General features: G+C 52.9%; 3 protein-coding genes across 3 annotated transcripts; 2 read left to right on the top strand and 1 right to left on the bottom strand.

Annotated features, from left to right (window-relative positions):
* Nucleotides 1–8053: 8053 nt before the first annotated feature.
* On the top strand, nucleotides 8054–10355 carry EsH8_X_000571 (armadillo-type protein; the record flags this gene model as incomplete). Its single annotated transcript, XM_083274659.1, has 4 exons — nucleotides 8054–8291; nucleotides 8342–8473; nucleotides 8565–8819; nucleotides 8875–10355. 4 exons carry the CDS (start codon nucleotides 8054–8056, stop codon nucleotides 10353–10355), a joined length of 2106 nt encoding a protein of 701 aa, XP_083120051.1.
* Nucleotides 10356–10933: 578 nt separating this feature from the next.
* Nucleotides 10934–11875, bottom strand: EsH8_X_000570 (60S ribosomal protein eL13; the record flags this gene model as incomplete). Its single annotated transcript, XM_083274658.1, has 5 exons — nucleotides 10934–11329; nucleotides 11409–11567; nucleotides 11653–11699; nucleotides 11768–11801; nucleotides 11873–11875. 5 exons carry the CDS (start codon nucleotides 11873–11875, stop codon nucleotides 10934–10936), a joined length of 639 nt encoding a protein of 212 aa, XP_083120050.1.
* Nucleotides 11876–14398: 2523 nt separating this feature from the next.
* On the top strand, nucleotides 14399–15522 carry EsH8_X_000569 (cytochrome oxidase c assembly-domain-containing protein; the record flags this gene model as incomplete). Its single annotated transcript, XM_083274657.1, has 2 exons — nucleotides 14399–14717; nucleotides 14909–15522. The coding sequence occupies 2 exons, from the start codon at nucleotides 14399–14401 to the stop codon at nucleotides 15520–15522; spliced, it is 933 nt and encodes a 310-aa protein (XP_083120049.1).
* Between the last annotated feature and the right edge of the window lie 1251 nt (nucleotides 15523–16773).

Below are 16773 nucleotides of genomic sequence, written 5' to 3'. Positions count from 1 at the left end.
GATCTCAGGTCATGAATTCTTCGCACCGCAGGCATCAGTCACGATCCCTTGACGAGAAAGATTGCCCTTGGTCAGGATCACATGGCCATGATCCCTCAGCCTAGACTTGACTTGCAGGGCTTGAATTTTTCTTCTCTCTCGCTCTCACTTCCGTAGAGGTATCGTGTCTCCTTCGTGTTTTGCTGATTTCGGCGTGCTTCAAGATCATGGATTCGAGTTTGACGTTCTCTTTTGCTGTTCTCACGCCCTTCTTGACCATGACTCGCCAGAACAGTGCGTCGCTGTTGGATAGGACCGCCCACCTGTGGTCAGGTTTTTATTACAGCTATGGCTTATTTTCCAATCGCTTTAGAAACGGCAACTCACTTCAAGGTATAGTGTTTGGTGGCTTGGCAAGATCGATCAAGTCGCCAAGACATATCGGACTCCTCCTCTAGTACCGGTAGCTGTTTGACGTGGACCTGCTTATGTTAGACGCAGCGAGGCGATAACAAACAGAAATAATTGGAACAAAGATGGCGGCCACATAAACGCAGCAGGTTGATAGTATCTCCCAAGCTGAAAGTAAACCAAGAACGCCACACGCCCATCCCCATACCTTAACAGCATCTGACTCACAACTCACCTCACACTCGACAAAGTTGATAGAGTCAAAACGTGCGCATAGGGAAGAATTTCACGGGATAGAACCGATCCAACCCGGGTACCAAAACTGTCGCGTCTCAAGTTCGCCGGTGTGTTGATTTATCAAAGGCTGTGTCGTGCGTCTCCAGACAAGGTTCCACTGAACCATAACTTTGCCCAAAAATGAGACCCCACAGTTGTGCTGTGAGAACTTAGGCTCATCTGGTCTGAGAGTCTGTAAACACGCTGTCCGCGGCTCCCTCAGTCCCCTGTAAGGTGTAGGGCCGGCCTCCACCTCTTCTCCGCGTTGCCGCTATACCCGCAGTAAGTGGAGGAAAAGAGAGTTTGAGCTCTGGTGACATGATTTGCTCAAAGCTCCTGACTAGTGTCGAAATTCCTGAGCTTCCCTTTCATCAATGTTTTAGCCATGTTGGAGAATCAAGATTTTGGGACACATATTCCACATCAAGTTCTATCGAAGGGGGGTAAAATCCGAAGTTGAGTTTTCCGTGGATTTACTCAGGGGATCCCCTGGATGGTCCACCGATCATCATCCGATGATTGTGTGCTTGGGCAATTTACCATATGATCTTCGTTGTCCAAACAATCCCGCCAAGAAGTCCGTGGCTAATTAAGCACCTGCCAATGTTGCACCCTTCAATACAATCGTCGAACACCCTCCCAGCGGTCGTCTGCATACTGAGTGACACATTCCAAAGCATTATTCCCACATTACATTCCATGGCTGAAGTGCTTTGTCGACTGATTATTTGACTTATTCGCTGCCCGCCAACACATGTCTAGTCTAGGGAAGAAGTCGGCCTTCTTATCAATCCTAGCCTGTTTCAAGTGCGTATTCAAGGTTGAGGGCACCCCCCAGCACGAGCCAGAGCTTATCGACAACGTTGAGTCTCAGGATAACGGCGCAGCGAGTTCCCGCATCTGTCTGATGCTCAACATTATGAAGGCGACGATGCGGGCAGAATTTAAGGTTTACACGTAGATCACCCCACCGCTTTCGGCGTGACGCGCGGTCGGAAACCCGGCAAGCTGGGTCCCATATGTCGAGGTGATCATATCTGCACTCCTTAATCGCTGGCGTGTCGGTCCATGACTGCTTCGAAGAGACGCATCATCTTGCTCCCGCTCCCCGTAAGAGAATCAATATTCGCAGTCTTCATGTACTAAGATCACGTGTTTCTTGAAGAACCATGTGCAATATGTCACCATCAACCTTTATGCCGTGGTATTCATCTTATGTTCTAGGGTACAGAAGAAAGCCCTGGTCCAATGTGTTTCGTTTTTCTTCATTTATCCATTGTCTCCCGTTCGTTTTCTGCCGGACCCAAGTTGTTCAGATTGATTATCTTAAAATCCCCGAGCAAGTGGGCTATCGAGGACTCTTTGTATGAACCCACACGTGCTTTTCCGGAGGGGGCCGAACCTATTGATGCTTGGCTTTTATTGTTGGAAGTGCTTTCTGATCGTTCTGACCTCAATGATTGGATAGGCTCGAGAAGTCTGGGTAAGAATCTCCTCCAGGCTTGACGCGTGCTCGGCAAACAAGCGACGAAGACTCCGACACAGAGTTCGATGCGAGACCAGAGAGAGCTTAGAAAAGAATCCGCTACCGCCGCAACCGTGGAAGTTAGAAAATCCCAGAGTTGAGCCATTAGAGGTGACAAGAACCAACCGGTGATGTTATAGGATGTTGCAAAGAGCAGCAGCGTTTTGATGCGATATGCACTGACTGCCGTAAGACTGGTCCTATTTAGCAACAGTTATATGTCCCGGAGATTCAACTTACAATACACCAACACTAAACATAAGCATTACGCCAATTTTCTTTTTTAGTTTCATCCGTAAATCATATATCTGAGTTGCCGGCAAGATGATCATCCAGACATCTAGTACCACATTGATGATGCCATGGCACATAACAAATGCGTTCAAGTTAATGCATTTGCCCTTCACTTCGCCCGTCCAACCAGTCCAAAAGAAAGTCAGAGGTTGGCACGATGCAAAGGTGCTTGCAATAAATGCAATAAACACAAGGCAGTTGAAAAGCTGTGTGCTCCAGAGGATTCTGCGAAAGTTTTCGTCGGGAAAAATCCGAAGGTACATAAAGAGAATCGATGCCTTGACTAAAGCCAGGGAGGATATATACCCTACTCCTAATGTGTAGAAATACTGTCATGTGTCAGACATGTCATTGAACAAGCCAGTAACGGTCCCTTGGGGGCTGATATTACCAGCAGAAATTCTGTGATTTGACCCGGGGTTAAAGTCCAGATATCTCGGCCTTCCCCGGCTCGGTCAACTGTAAGAGTTAAGCCAGATTCTGAAAGGGATTGGAGTATTAGGAGATCTCACTAAGGTAAGATACCGGCAAGAAAGCAACAAGGTGAGTCTGTGTGCTGGTCAGGTGGCGGTAGATAGCGGTAGGGGGAATGGGATCTTACGTATGCGACCATGATGGTCGTATCATCCCAGCCCCAAGTCGAAAGCTTTAACGACTTATTTACCACACGGACAGCTACAAAAAATGACGGGAGTGCGAAAAACACCGCTCTAAACCACTGCATGAAATTATGATGTTGAGCTGGGGGAACCCCGCAGGCTGTTTGTGTGGAGTTATAAGCGACTGCATAACGTATGAGCTGCGTCACAATATCTATGGTGCGAGGAGGGTCGATCGTGATGCTCACTTAGCATTTCCTTGACCGTGCAACTGGACTTGACGCAATCCTGCACATAGCCCTCAAAGACTGTGTCGTGGCACAGGCATGTCTGGTTGGTGGGGGCACAAATGGAATGATTGATGTTTTGCAGTAAGCAGGATATCTATTCCAATTTTCCTCGTCAGTAATAAACCTCTTCAAAATGGGAGCTTTGGGTCTTTACCGCACAATCTGGCACGCCATCCAGGGAGATACTGGACTGGGCAGCCGCAAATGAACCCAGACCCAGCAGGCAGCTGAGCATGGCGAAGAAGTGTGTGCAAGCAACCATCTCGAAAGAAACGATTGGTGGGATTGTACGCTTCCAGCCTCTTAACCTCAGTATATGATGTTTATGGGTAGTTATTGGACTTCTTGTCCTCAGCGGGTTACTACAATGAGCCAAAGTAAAAGATCTCAATGCAGTTCTTGGCTATGCTCTTAAGGGCCTGTCAGGGCGAGCATCAACAATTGCAATGCGGTCAAGGGTGGAATTTGCTAGCAAAAAGGAGGCGCTGCTAGTGTCAAGTAGTCAAAGCATATTAGTGACTGCAAACAGAGGTTTGTCTCACCATTTCCTATCGGGATATGATGGTCATGGAGGTTCCTTCTGCTTTTCTGGCCCTTGAAGGTGTAAAGACGCTCAGCTCTCTCTGGTACTAGAAATAGTCCAAGTGGTGAAAGCCCGGCATAGAAACGTAACGCATTGAATCATCCAGTATTGAGGAGCATACTTCACAAGATCAGAGTGCAGGTTCCGCTGGGGGGTAAGACATCCAAGTGACCACTACAGGGGATGATGTCCTTATCCCTTCGTCTAGGTATTGCTAGCAGAGTTCGCTGAAACCCTGTTAACACGCTAAGGGTATTTGAACCACAGTGGGCGAGCAAACCCACTAAAAGTGTCTCAGTTGCCCTACCGCTTATGTACTACAATTATTTGTACCGAAGTGTACAACCAACTGCAAATTACTAGCTATAGACATGTTTCGACAGTGAGCATATGTACATTCTCTAAAAAAGAAAAAATTGAAAGAAAAATACGTTTTGGCGCTTGGATTTGCTTTTCAGCTTCACGATTGCGCATCGAGGTAAGTGACTTGATGGTGAAAGAGGTTAAAAACCTCCAGATTTGGTTACAGATCGCAAACACAGGTTCAATTGGAAATGCTCTGAAAATGGGACTTGTGCAGGCTTGTTATTATCCTTGGGACAACTATAGAGGTTTTCGCTTTCTAGAATGAATCCAGTTCTATGTATGCACACTAATGACTAGCATTGCGTGGCCACTAGTCAGTCAGGCCTCTAATCAGTGCTACGTGACAATTGTGAACCCATGGTTCGCACTTTTAGCCACCAAGAGTTGTGAGCGTATGATGCTTCAGTGGCTGAGTCGCCATATGAGTTCGCGTATCCTCCGAAGGCTGCTCAACGGCCCCAAGCCTCCTAATTTTTTTATTTTATTTTTTGTCGTATGAAATAATATCTTTGACAGCTTGTGGCATGAGCTTTAATTTTTCTGCGTTCTCGAAGGGAATTTGCCTGGGCTTACATTCCGGGCGGGGGCAAAGCAATGGCTCTCTCCCGCTCCGCTCAAGGTGATTCCCAATGATCCCAACGCTGTTTCATCCGCGTCCATGTCTTCCCGCAGTATATATATAGATTTGCTCTGCCGGAAACGGCTAAAGAGCAGTGAAGACGCCGACATAGAATCAGCTTACTTGCAGAAACACGCAGAGAGAAAGCTCTGGCTGGGATAAACTCGCTGTACGGTGGTAAGCTGAGAGGGGATGATGGAGCATTTTGCACACATCCGCTTCGGTGCAATCGGGGGTCTGTGACCTATTGTTGTCGTTTTCACCGCGGGACTAGCCATTGGTCCATGATCCGTGTTCTGTCCGTTCTGCTGGGCCGGCTCATAATTACCCGAACGCCTAAGCTACTCAGGATTCGATCACGTCGACTTTCCACTACATAGTCTTCCCCAGGGATGTCTTTGTCCATATCGCCCACACTTTCCACAGAGAGGCTTTGTTGGGTAAGGCTATGGGAGATTAGTCATGCGCTCCGTTTTGGCTCCCACAACGGCATGGCTGAACGTCTCGTGATTTGCTACCGACCGGAAGACTGTAATGTTGCGAGGGTTGGCTGAAATAAAAAACGCGTTGAAAGCGAATATGGCGGCAGACAATATCAGAGAGCGGTTTGCAGGCCAAGCGCAGGTTTTTTAAATTTATAGTTAGGTAGGTATGAGAAGATTGCGCCTGAGGAGAGGGAGCTTGTCAATGAACCGAACGAGACATGAAGACCCTGTGGAGGGTAAGTGTGACTGAGAAGGCGCCATGGGTGGAGTTGAATGGGGTGTGAAGATACGAGTTCGGTTTTGGTCGAACCAGAGTGTGAACGTCCTTTTAACAGATAACTGCGGTGTGCTGCAGGTGTGGGACGTGGGTGAGAGAGTTGGCCCAGGTGCTTCCCGTCTGCAAGGGTTAGAAGTGGACTGCTCGGCCAAATAGCTGCTGTTGACCACATATATGTATTATGGAACTTGGTGTATGCAACCAAGTGACACACTTTCGGGATGCGTTTATCGAATGTTCTGCTCTTACATCTAGTGGAGCTGAGTGGTTTTGACCGTCAAAGGCCTAGCTGGCAAGCAATAGTCTTACTGCCAGGAGCCGCACGGAGTGAGTCAAATTGTGCAGGATGCGCATATGTGGTAGGATCTAGCCATCCGTCTGCCTCATTCCATGATACCCCAAGGAATGCGTCACCAATAAAGCATATCGGGTGGGCGTATATAGAACGGATACCAGATGCTGGCATCGCCACCGAAACTTCCGGTCCACACTTCATACCAGTCTGTCCCCATTGTTGTTGGCGAAATCTTCACCCACCCGACATTTTCTTCCGTACAACCCTCTATGGGCTCATAAAACTCCTCGTTTTCTTCAGTCTCGTTTTGTCCACCGGCGTCTTGTTGGGCCGCCCGTTCTCCCAGGGGTTCCCAGTAGCCATCAATAAAGTTGATATGGCTCTCAAACCAAAGATCGGGTTCAGGCGGTTGAGCCGACCCACACACGATACTCTTCAGAGATTCCTTGTCTACCTGGAAAAAGTAAACATACCGAGGGATGCCGCAATACTCAACCGGGTACTCGAACTTCGCCCGTGGATTTTCGGACTTGATCGCGCCGTTCGCCCAAGCACGAAAGTGTGTACGAAGCTGGTCTTTCGATGCTCCCTCAAGCAAACTCTGGTCCTCTACAAATGTCAACTCGAGGTTGTCGACAATTTCGGGCGCATCAGACTTCGTAATGCTGTCGTGTACACGATAGGTGATAATGTCTTTGCACCTCGTCCAAGCCTCGTCGTTTCCATAAGCGGTACGGTAGATCACCCAACCCCACTTATCAAGTTTTCCGTGAAGGAGGAGATTTTTGACCGCGGATTCAGAAGTGGGCAAAGACCTGGTAGTCGCCTGGTTTGAGAAGAGACATCGCCGGACTGTATGCGTTGGAGCATCACATGTCAAAACGCGAGAGCGGTATGGTATGCTGGGGGGCGAAAACGACGACAGGGTCCGCCGGAGTGACGAGAATCGAGTGCTTCGACGCAGAGCTCTCAATATATCCGGGCGGGACCGAGCGAAAGAGCACATTATTGAGAAGGGAAGCAATGGCCGCATGGGAACAATTAGGACCGGTCATCAAAATGAACACCTTTGGGCATTGTTGACGTGAAGATAGCCACGGAGCTAGGGCCCCTGTTCTGTCTGGCCTGATGGTTCATAATCTGCACCCTAACCGGAAACGACCCCCTGCCTCATTCCAATGCAGTTTCTCTCAGATTTCAGCCACCAAGTTCCAATCAGCGCTTTCTTTTTTATGTTTTACCAACAGTTCCGACTCATATCTCGGGAAGGGGCTCATTTCACGATTTATCTTGTCGGGGGCATAGCTAGCAATCTCTTCAAAAACGCATATGCGTGGCGGTATATGGTTTATACTTGCATGAGATAGATGGCTTCGGCTCACGCATTCTTGATTTTTGGCTATTGGCACGTGTTCTCTAACATATTTCAACTCGTTGGAAAGATTTTAATGCAATTTTTCTATGCAAACTTGAATGTGCACCTTTTTACGATTTTTTTTAAGTTCTTTTTAACGCTGCTTTAAAATCAAATACGATAGAATAGTAAACATTTTTGGTTCGTCTCATATTGACTGAATTCAGTCTTTTAGACAAAGCCTTCTTTTCTTACACATCCTTAAATCTCATAATAGAAGCCTGACCCTAAATGTCCGCTGTTTTGGTCCCGAACTGCGAGGTTCAATGTCCCCGGGATGGACACCGCAACCCGGGCCGGGATCCGTTACATCATCGCCGAAGGAATGGCTCCGACCGAGACCCACTCCAGCCAGCCCTCTGAAACCAATCAATGATGCTTATGACCCCACTGGGCTACCAGATCGTCGCCCACACGAAATAGGAAAGGGATTCGTGCTGTGCTGGCGGCCAAAGCTCCATCCTCATTACGGCCACGCAAATCAACCAGGTAATTACAGCAACCAATCACAAACACCGCGCATACACAGTTCTCAGTGAGAGGTGCCCAGCAAGACCAAATCACTTATAAACCCCTACGAAACCCGTTCTTCTTCCTTTTCTTCTGGAGCACTGGTAACAGGGACGAGTAGGACTTCGTTATGGCTGAACCGTCATCCCAGCTGCCGCCGGCAAGCGGCAAGACCCTGACGCCTGATGCCATCGCCAACCTCCTTGCTTCCGCGTCGGCTTGGGCGGACCCGGGATCTGAAGACCAGGGCCTCGCGCATAGGACAGCCCTGCTGGGTGATGTGTTGTCCACCACGCACCAGTTGTGGTCTGCCGGGAGTGAGGAGATTGACATCGTTGCAGAGAAGCTGGGCGATGGAAGCCGAGATGGTGAGCATCCACACGCTTGAGAGTGACTCCCAGCTAATCTTGTTTGATAGCTTCATGGAGACAGCCTCTGGGAGACTCTGGCATCTTGGACTTCTTCCTTTCCATCATCGCTACACAGGGACTTCGACCCAACCTGAAGAGGCACAGCCTGCGTCTCATTGGCAACTCATGTGCTGACACCGGTATGCTCCCATGACCCTTGTGTTGTCTTCCATCCATTTTCAATACTGTCACTGATCTCATTGGCGGAGTCGACACTGATCCTACTTTCAGATGCAAACCGCGCGAGAGTGGTCGCGTCCAACGCCCTCCCTGTCATCATCGGCCTCCTCGCCGACGATGATGCCCTCCCCTTCGCCGTCCCAGTGCTCTACAACATTCTCGTTGACTATGAGCCCGCCCAAGCTCAGGCCAGCGCATCCTCTCTGACCCTGCACCTGGTGAACCTCCTCTCCAGCACGCGGCTCGCCGAAGCCCCGCATCTCCTCGGCATCATCGTCAAGATTCTTGCCTTGGTTACCACTCATGGTGAATATCCCGCTCCCAGGTCTTGTCTGAGGACAAGAGGCTTACCTTCATTCAGAAACGGAGGCAAACCTTGCACCCCCGCAAACGCCGACCGTCCTCCTCACGCTGGCGTTGACGCCCACAACCGACGCAGAGGACTTCGTCTCTCTAACGGCCGTCGCCCTCGCCTACCTTACCCACGCACCAATCCAAGAGGCTTTAATCACATCAAATTCCGTTCCGGTTCTCCTGGCAACTTTTTACTACCTGCAGGTCCAGCTAGAAGCCATCCAAGTAGAAGACGAAGACGCCGCCGTCCAGCTCAAGGCTCTCCCGCAATCCTTTATTCAAATCCTGGCCGACATCTCCTACGCCGAAGGCTTCACCCACCACTACCCCCTCGGCTCACCGGCCCTCGACACCCTCCAGTCCTGGTTGTCCCTCCCCAACCTCCACCTCCAGTCGGCAGCTTGCCTCTGCCTCGGCAACATCGCCCGCTCAGACGAGGCCTCCTTCGCCCTCGTCAAGAACCACGCCGTCCATGTGCCGTTGGTATCCCTCCTCAAAACCTCCACCGACTCCCTGCTCCTCCACTCCGCCCTCTCGTTCCTCAAGAACCTCGCCATCCCGTCCCAGAACAAGTCCCTGCTCGGCGACGCGGGCCTTCTGGACGCTGATACCCTCCCCCGCATCTGGGCCCTCGACGTGAACCCCCAGGTCCAGTTCTCCGCCGTCTCCCTGACCCGGCTGCTCCTCGTCAACACGCCTTCAAACGTCCGCCGCCTCTGCGCGCCGCTGAACCCGGACCCCCTCTCCCCCTCCCACGGCAGGACACACCTCCACAGCCTGCTCGACGTCTTCTCCCGCTCGGACGCGGAGCACACAAAGACGGAGGCCGCCCGCGCGGCGGCAGTCATCTGCCGCGTCCTGCACACGACCCCGATCCCCCCGGTTCTCCCCGACTGGGACGTCTCCGAGGACGGCTTTGTCTTCCGGCCGGAGACGGCCCTGCCGCCGGTGGCCGTGGCCGAGGCGGAGGGAGACGGCGGCGCGACGCGGAGAGAGAAGTTCTACCGCCAGCACGCGGACCTGAACAAGGCCCTCGCCTTCCTCGTCACGCAGACGCGGTTCCCCGTGCTGCGGAGCGAGGCGTGGTTCGTCTTCGCGCTCATGTGCCGCGCCAAGGACGGCGCGGCGCTGGTGCTCCGCGCGCTGCAGGCCCCCGGCGCGTTCGAGACGCTGACGGAGGCGGTCACCGGGCGGGCAGCCTCCGGCGAAGACGCCCAGGCGACAAAGGCCATCGAGGGACAGGCCGTGGTCAGCGGCGGAGATGGCGCGGCGCTCGTGGACGGGCTTGGTCTGGAGCCGCAGCAGGCGGACCCGTCGCAGGCGGCGGGCATGAAGAAGGTTGACCGGGAGAATGGGCTAGTCATGATTTCGGAGCTGGTTAGGAGGCATGCAGACGAGTTGCCCGCAGCGAGGAGGGTGGCGTTTGAGGGGATACTCAAGGAGGGCGGCGAGCTGCTCGTGGACGAGAAGGGCAAGGGAAAGGCATAGCGACGTAGATCTAATACAACATTGAAGCCAATTGCGGATGACACATGGCACACCAGGCAGGACTCGTGGTATTTTTAGTGGGTGAGTGGCTGCGAGACATCATTGAACAACTTTGGAACGTCTCGGAAGCAGAAGGGGCCGACTGGCATTCACGGGGGAGTTGGAACATCACTAGATAAAAGAATAAAAGCAATCGAATCAATCCTTAGTCTACTCCAGTCACCTGACCCATGATACACGTCACGTCGTTTTCATACGATGCGTCTTCCTACAACCATCATAAGACGGATTGGGGGGAGGGGGCAAACGACACAGGCGGGCGTGATCAATGCAATAGTTTCTTTATGACCTTGTCCTGAGTATCTCTCATTCCACTGAACCCACGCCAGGCCAGAAGAAAACCCGACTTCCGAAGACTTTTTCCCTTCTCCAGAAGTGTTTTTAACGTGTCGAAAGCAGCAGCCGAAAACCGATTTCCATGCAGCTTAGCTGCACTAGCCGCAGCATCAAACAAAGCCCCCCGACACCACAAGAGACGACAGCGGAGCAGCAGCAGTAGCAAAGACGGAGACGTGCGTTTATTTCTTGGCATTCTCGGCCTCGGCCTTGTCGCGGGCACGCTTCTCGCGCTTGCCCTGGAGACGGGCCTCGCTTCTCGCGAGACGGAGCTTGCGGAAAGCACCGCCCTCGATGTTCTTGGGAGCGTCGGACTTGGAGATCTCGGTGAAGCCGGAGGCAGCCTTCTCGACGGGGTAGGCGGAGGAGAGGAGGGAGACGGTCTCGGTCTTGCTGAGGTCGACCTTGGAGTCGCCCTGCTTGGGCTTGTTGGAGCGGCGGGGGAAGACAACGAGGCGCTCCTTGTAGGCCTTGAGGCGAGCGACGTTGGCGGCGAGGGACTCCTCGCTCAGGTTCTTGCGGCGGCCATCGACGGCGATACCGATGGTGGGAGCGTAGAGGCGGGGGATACCGGCGGCCTGAAAAATGTCAGGAATTTTCTCCCACTCCTGAAAATAAAATGTGCCCCTCATTGGGCACCTGCAGAGGGGATCGTACCTTAAGCTCGTCCAGGGAGAAACCGCGGCCGGAACGGACCTTACGGTTGTACTTGATCGTAGGGCATCGCACGACAGGACGGAGCAAGTCGACGGGGCGGGGAGCAACCTTGGCAGCCTTGGCCTGACGGGCGACACGGCGGCTGTGCTTCTTGCCGGCCTATTGTGATTTCCAAAAGTCAGATCCAATGTGCCTTCTCAACCAGGTGTTTCCTCCTTCGAAGGGTCCTGCGCAAAAATCATACCTGGTCGAAGTGCGTCCGGACCCGGCGCTGCCAATCCTTGCGGAAGTCTGTTGGGTGGGTTGTCAGTCCTGTGTCTCGAGGGTGTCGTCGTCGCTTTTCGCGGAGGAGTGCTCACGGTTGTGGGGGATCTGCTGGTTGTGTGCGATCGCCTGGAAAACGAAATGTCAGTATTTGCGAGACGGCATCGTGGACGGCGTCGCTGCCGGGCGCGTTAACGTACCATTGTGCCTGTTTTGCGCGATCAAGGGGTTAGTAGTCCGGATGGGCCGTCGTCGAGATGCTGCTGAGGCTTCGAAATTTCCTGGAGGAGACGAGTCAAAATCTCTGGAGGGCATGAAAACCCTACGAAACCAGGTACGTACTGGATGTTTTTGGTGTGGGACGATATGCAATTGTTGATTGGCTGTGGAGCCAGCGTAGTGTGGCAGGGCTTGAGGCACAGGCGACGGCCGAACCTTGTTCCGGGAGTGCCTCGAATTTGTCCCAGTGTGGCTGATGGAGGTGGATCCTCTGCAGCTTCGTCTCGTCCCGTGCTTGGAAAGAGCATTCGGCAGATGGATACCTTTGACAAGTTGAATAATCTGGTGGTACCTTGGTACTCCGTACCTTCCGTACAGTTTTATGCTGTTGACAACGGGACTTGCGTCTCGTACCTCAATTGTACGAGACTTGTAAGGTAGGGAACTTGTAATTGCCTCATCAATTTTTTCGAATATTATGTTTTTGAGCCAAGTCAATGGATAGCAGTAGCAAGCTCTCTGTTCAGTTTAGGACCGGAAAAGCCATGGTAATAAGTTTTAGGCTGACCATGGTCAGTATCGTTGCCAGGCCCCTCCGTATTGAAGTGTTCCGACGAATGAGCAGTCACCTGTTCATGTGAAGTGTGTATCCATGACTGGAGCCAATGGGCATATCATTCTCTTCGCTGAAACAGGGTCTCAGTCAACATGTCACTAAGATAGCGGCCAGCCAGCAGGCAGGTCCAACCTGCAATAGCCAGCGTGAACCCCTATGATAAGGGTCAATACACTTGCGCCATTGGCCAACCAATGATAATTCAACAACGACTTCTCAAAGGAACGACTTCACCTACAGGGCGGGGAGGTGTTCACAAGTCGAAGCAGAACTGGGCTGGGCCCCAGTCTCCACCAGCGGGAGTAAGCCAGCCCAGCGGCAACAGCTTGCGGACACTCCACCGTGCGAGCTGTGGCTGGCGCAGAATGTGGAGCTTCACATTTTTTTCGCCTAAGGGTCTGTTGGTACGTAAAAGTCACGTGATGATACGTTTCCCGGCTGATTGCGGCGCATTTACTGATTGGGAGCACGGGTCAGAAATCTATATAAACCCTCCCATCGCCCGCCCTCCTTATTCAGAATCTCTTTTTGAGGCATACTTACCTTGCCTGATGCTTTGGAGCTCAAGATTTCCGAAGTGTAAGGGGAGAGGCCTGCATTGCACATCGCGGCGTCGATCCCTTTCGATTGCCCTTCGGGGCCATCGTGGGTGGAATTTTTGATGTACACCTCATTTTTTCATTGTGAGCTCTGCCTTGCGCAGAGTCATGAAGAAGATTGCCTTGTCCATATCAGTTCAACTTTTGATGTTTTCACCGTACATTGTCATGCGATTCCCATCTATTGAGGCAATTTCATCACGCACACTTTTGGTAAACGATGTTGGAATGTTGTCTTCAAATTGTATGTGTTTAAGTGCTCCTTACGTGGTGGGCCTCTTATCCTGCTTCTCTGGGAAGAACGCCGTTGTTGAGAGCAGGGTGTTAAGTGTGTGCATAATCGTTCCGCACCCGCGCCCACAATATGCAGCCACCACGGCCTCCCGGAGGGTAATGTCAACAACCGACACTGCTGCTGCATGGGATGCAAGCGGTTGGCACAAGGCAAGAAAAAGTCGAATGTAGTTTCTCGCCGCATGATGATACCTGCCTGGGAAACCAATCGGATGGGAAAAAGGTAACAGCATAGAAGTTAGATAACAGCAACAGGACCACCACGGGTTGGAGGAACGAAGTGAGATGTTGACCATCACTAACTGGGGCGAAGCCATCCATCATCTCAAGGCCTAGCTAGCTAGCGTCACTCATTGGCGTTTTGTCCCGTACGCCTCAAGCTTGCGATGTCTTCGCTGCCCGTGCTTGCTCGCGCGCGCCTTACTCCAAATCCCAAATCCGTAGTAGCATCAGTCGGTAGCTTGACAATGCACAAAACCAGCTCTTCTTTCGCTTGTAATTCAGCAAGACCTCTCCGCCCGTGATGATAAGGCGATGTCAACCAAACGCCACTTGCCACAATGGAAAATGGACATCGCAGCTTCGAATGCTCCCTTCGCCTTCGACCAAAAAGATATGATCTGATCTGCTGCCACCTCCCCCTTGTGCCGATAGAAGAGTTGAACAGCTGTCTGCAGCTGTCCCTCTCAGCTCCAGCTCCCTTCGCACCTCGTACGATTCAAAAAAAAAAAAAAAAAAAAAAAAAACAAAAGAGAGAGAGAACCCGGAACAAGCCGCGCCAATGAGAGCGACCCAAAAACCATGCTGCAGGACCCATTCCCTTTCCCAGAGCTCCAAAAAATCTCATGACAAGCCCATCCCGTACCCGTTCCCCCGTGCTCCGAACCCGAACCTCGACGCCCTCGAGCAACGACGACGAAGCAACCCACCCCCCCGTTGCCAATTCCGCGAGCGCACCCTCTTGCACAGCAACCACCCCCCCCATAGCCTCGGTCACAATGGCATCCAGACTAGGCCCCCGAAGCGCCTCGGACGCAACGCGCTTCACATCCACCACCCCGCACGCCACATCCAAGAACTTTCCCACATCGCCGGCGGCGTCCGCGTCCGCATCGAGGACACCACAGCAGCAGCCTCCCAAGATCCCCGGCCGCCAACCGGGCGAGACCCCCGAGGAGCGCGTCCGCCGCCTCCGTGCCGCCCACGAGGCCGCCCGCGCCGCCCAGACCTCCAACGTTGACCGCGTCATCGGTGGCAGCCGTCGCTTCTTCGATGTCGCGCATAAGGCCACCGTCGTCGGCCTGGTCGGCTTCACGGGTATGTCGCCATTGTCCCGTCCCCTTCTCTGCCACACTCGGAGAGCCGCACTGCCGGCTCAATTGGCGTGTCCTCCCTGAACCGCCGCCTCCGCGGAGGGAGCGAAGTAGCGGATCACGAAATTAAACGAGGGCCGGGAAAGAAAAGAAAAAAAAAAACGAAAATAAAAGCTAACATATCCTTTCCTATAGCCATCGCCGGCCTCGTCTCAATCTACTCCGTCTACGACATGGTAACCTACAACAAGCAACGCCGGACGGACTTCATCGAGGCCCAGCGCAAGATGGAGGAGGACTCCCTCTCGGCGGCCCGCCTGGCCTTCATCAAGGGCACCGCCACCGACGCCCAGGTCACCCTCGTCGAGGAGGCCAACGCCCACGCCCGCGAGACGGGCGTCAAGCTCCCGCCGCTCCTGTCCGCGCCCACCGTCACCACCCAGGCCGAGAAGTTCTTCGGCACGGGGCACCAGAACGCCCAGTCGTCAACGCCGGCACCCGACGCCGCCGCCGCCCCGACGTTCCCCACCGCCTCCGAGGCCGCCCCCGTCACACCGAAGAAGAGCAGCAGCTGGTGGCCCTTCTCCGGCAGGACCGACACCGCCGTGAGCCTGAGCGAGGAGGACGAGTCCGCGGGCGTGAGGGCCGGCGACCTCGCCCGCGCCGTCGAGGAGCGGAAAGAGTTCCTCCAGGACAAGGCCAAGGCGGCGTTTGAGCGCGAGAAGGAGAACCAGCGGCGGGGCGGCGCGCTGGACCAGATTGGCCTGGCGCAGGAGGAGAAGAAGCCCGAGAAGAAGGGGTGGTGGTGAACAAACAGCTCACACACCCCCTTTTCCCTCCTTCTCTCCCTCTCTTCTCCCCCCCTTAGCTTTCCCACCTTTTTTATACACAGGCGTCGTTTTACGGGCGGCCGGCGGATTTTGTAATAATACGATACAAAAAAGAGCTTGGAGTGGAGAGCATGCGGTACTGTGACGATATTTTTTTTTTGGTGCATAGAAAAAGAGCCGGATGTCGAGGAGGACGAACCAAGAAGAAGAAAAAAAGGATAAGGAGGGGAGCAAAAAGGGAACCCGAGTTATTATATTTTTTTCCACCGAGGGGGGAATTCTACGTCGACGGAGGGGGAAGAAGGCTCGAATGTACGAGTGCCGGTTTCTACCACCCAACCTCTCCTCCCGCGTCGAACAAGAGGGCGGCGGCGGCGGCGGGGAGGCCCGAGGAGATGAGTGTCACTGTATCATAGTGTAGACTGAATGGGGTGTGCATTAGACGGCGTCCGGTTGAAACGTTTGCATGCGGGAAGGAAATATCACCCACCCCATCTTTGCATTGCTCAAGCTCCTCTTTGATCGTTCTCGGCCGTTTATCCCCGCTGCCTTCCTCGTTGTCCATCGTCACGTATGCCCATCTATATATGTGGTGGCAATATTCTGTTTAGCTGAACTCCATCTCGAATTCTCAAGTCCATCACCAAACAGGCACGGCGTTGTGATCTTTGATTGGCACTTGACTTGGGACAGTGTACGAGTCTCAGATGAACCGGTTTTATTGGCGGTTTTGCCGGCGATTCAGACGAACCGTAATGATTATGCCCTCTCGGGCAGATATTATGTACAGTGAACCCCTCCCCCAACGACACGCTCTGCAAATGCAAGTTCCTCCCGAGTCTGCCACGCCGGGCCCATCGACTCCCGAATCCCGAATATGCCTACCGAAAACCTATGAACCGAATAGAAAGGAAGGTCTGCCTCAGTGCAGACCCGAGCGAGTGGGATAAAAAATAAAAATAAAAGGGGGTGCGCTTCAGTGTGGTATTACGCAAAGACGGTTCCGTACCCGCCGGCCAAGACTCCCAATGTCTGGCAAACCCAAAAAAAATCAGAAACGCCCGTACGATCGAAACTCTCCAGGGCTACAAGGAACAGGGTGCTCCTGATACGTCCCAGCTTTTATCATGCCGGCCGCCCACCGGTCTTCTTGTTCTTCTTGCTCTCTCGCCTTTTGTTCCCTGCGCCTCTGCTGCATGTATTCTTCGGCAGAGAGGGACTGCCGTAGCA

This window comes from Colletotrichum jinshuiense, chromosome 10 (assembly GCF_051148585.1).
Source record: "Colletotrichum jinshuiense chromosome 10, complete sequence".
In the NCBI taxonomy this organism is placed as follows: Eukaryota; Fungi; Ascomycota; class Sordariomycetes; order Glomerellales; family Glomerellaceae; genus Colletotrichum; species Colletotrichum jinshuiense.
Note: the sequence above shows the minus strand (reverse complement) of the source record. Positions and strands in the feature narration are given on the sequence as shown.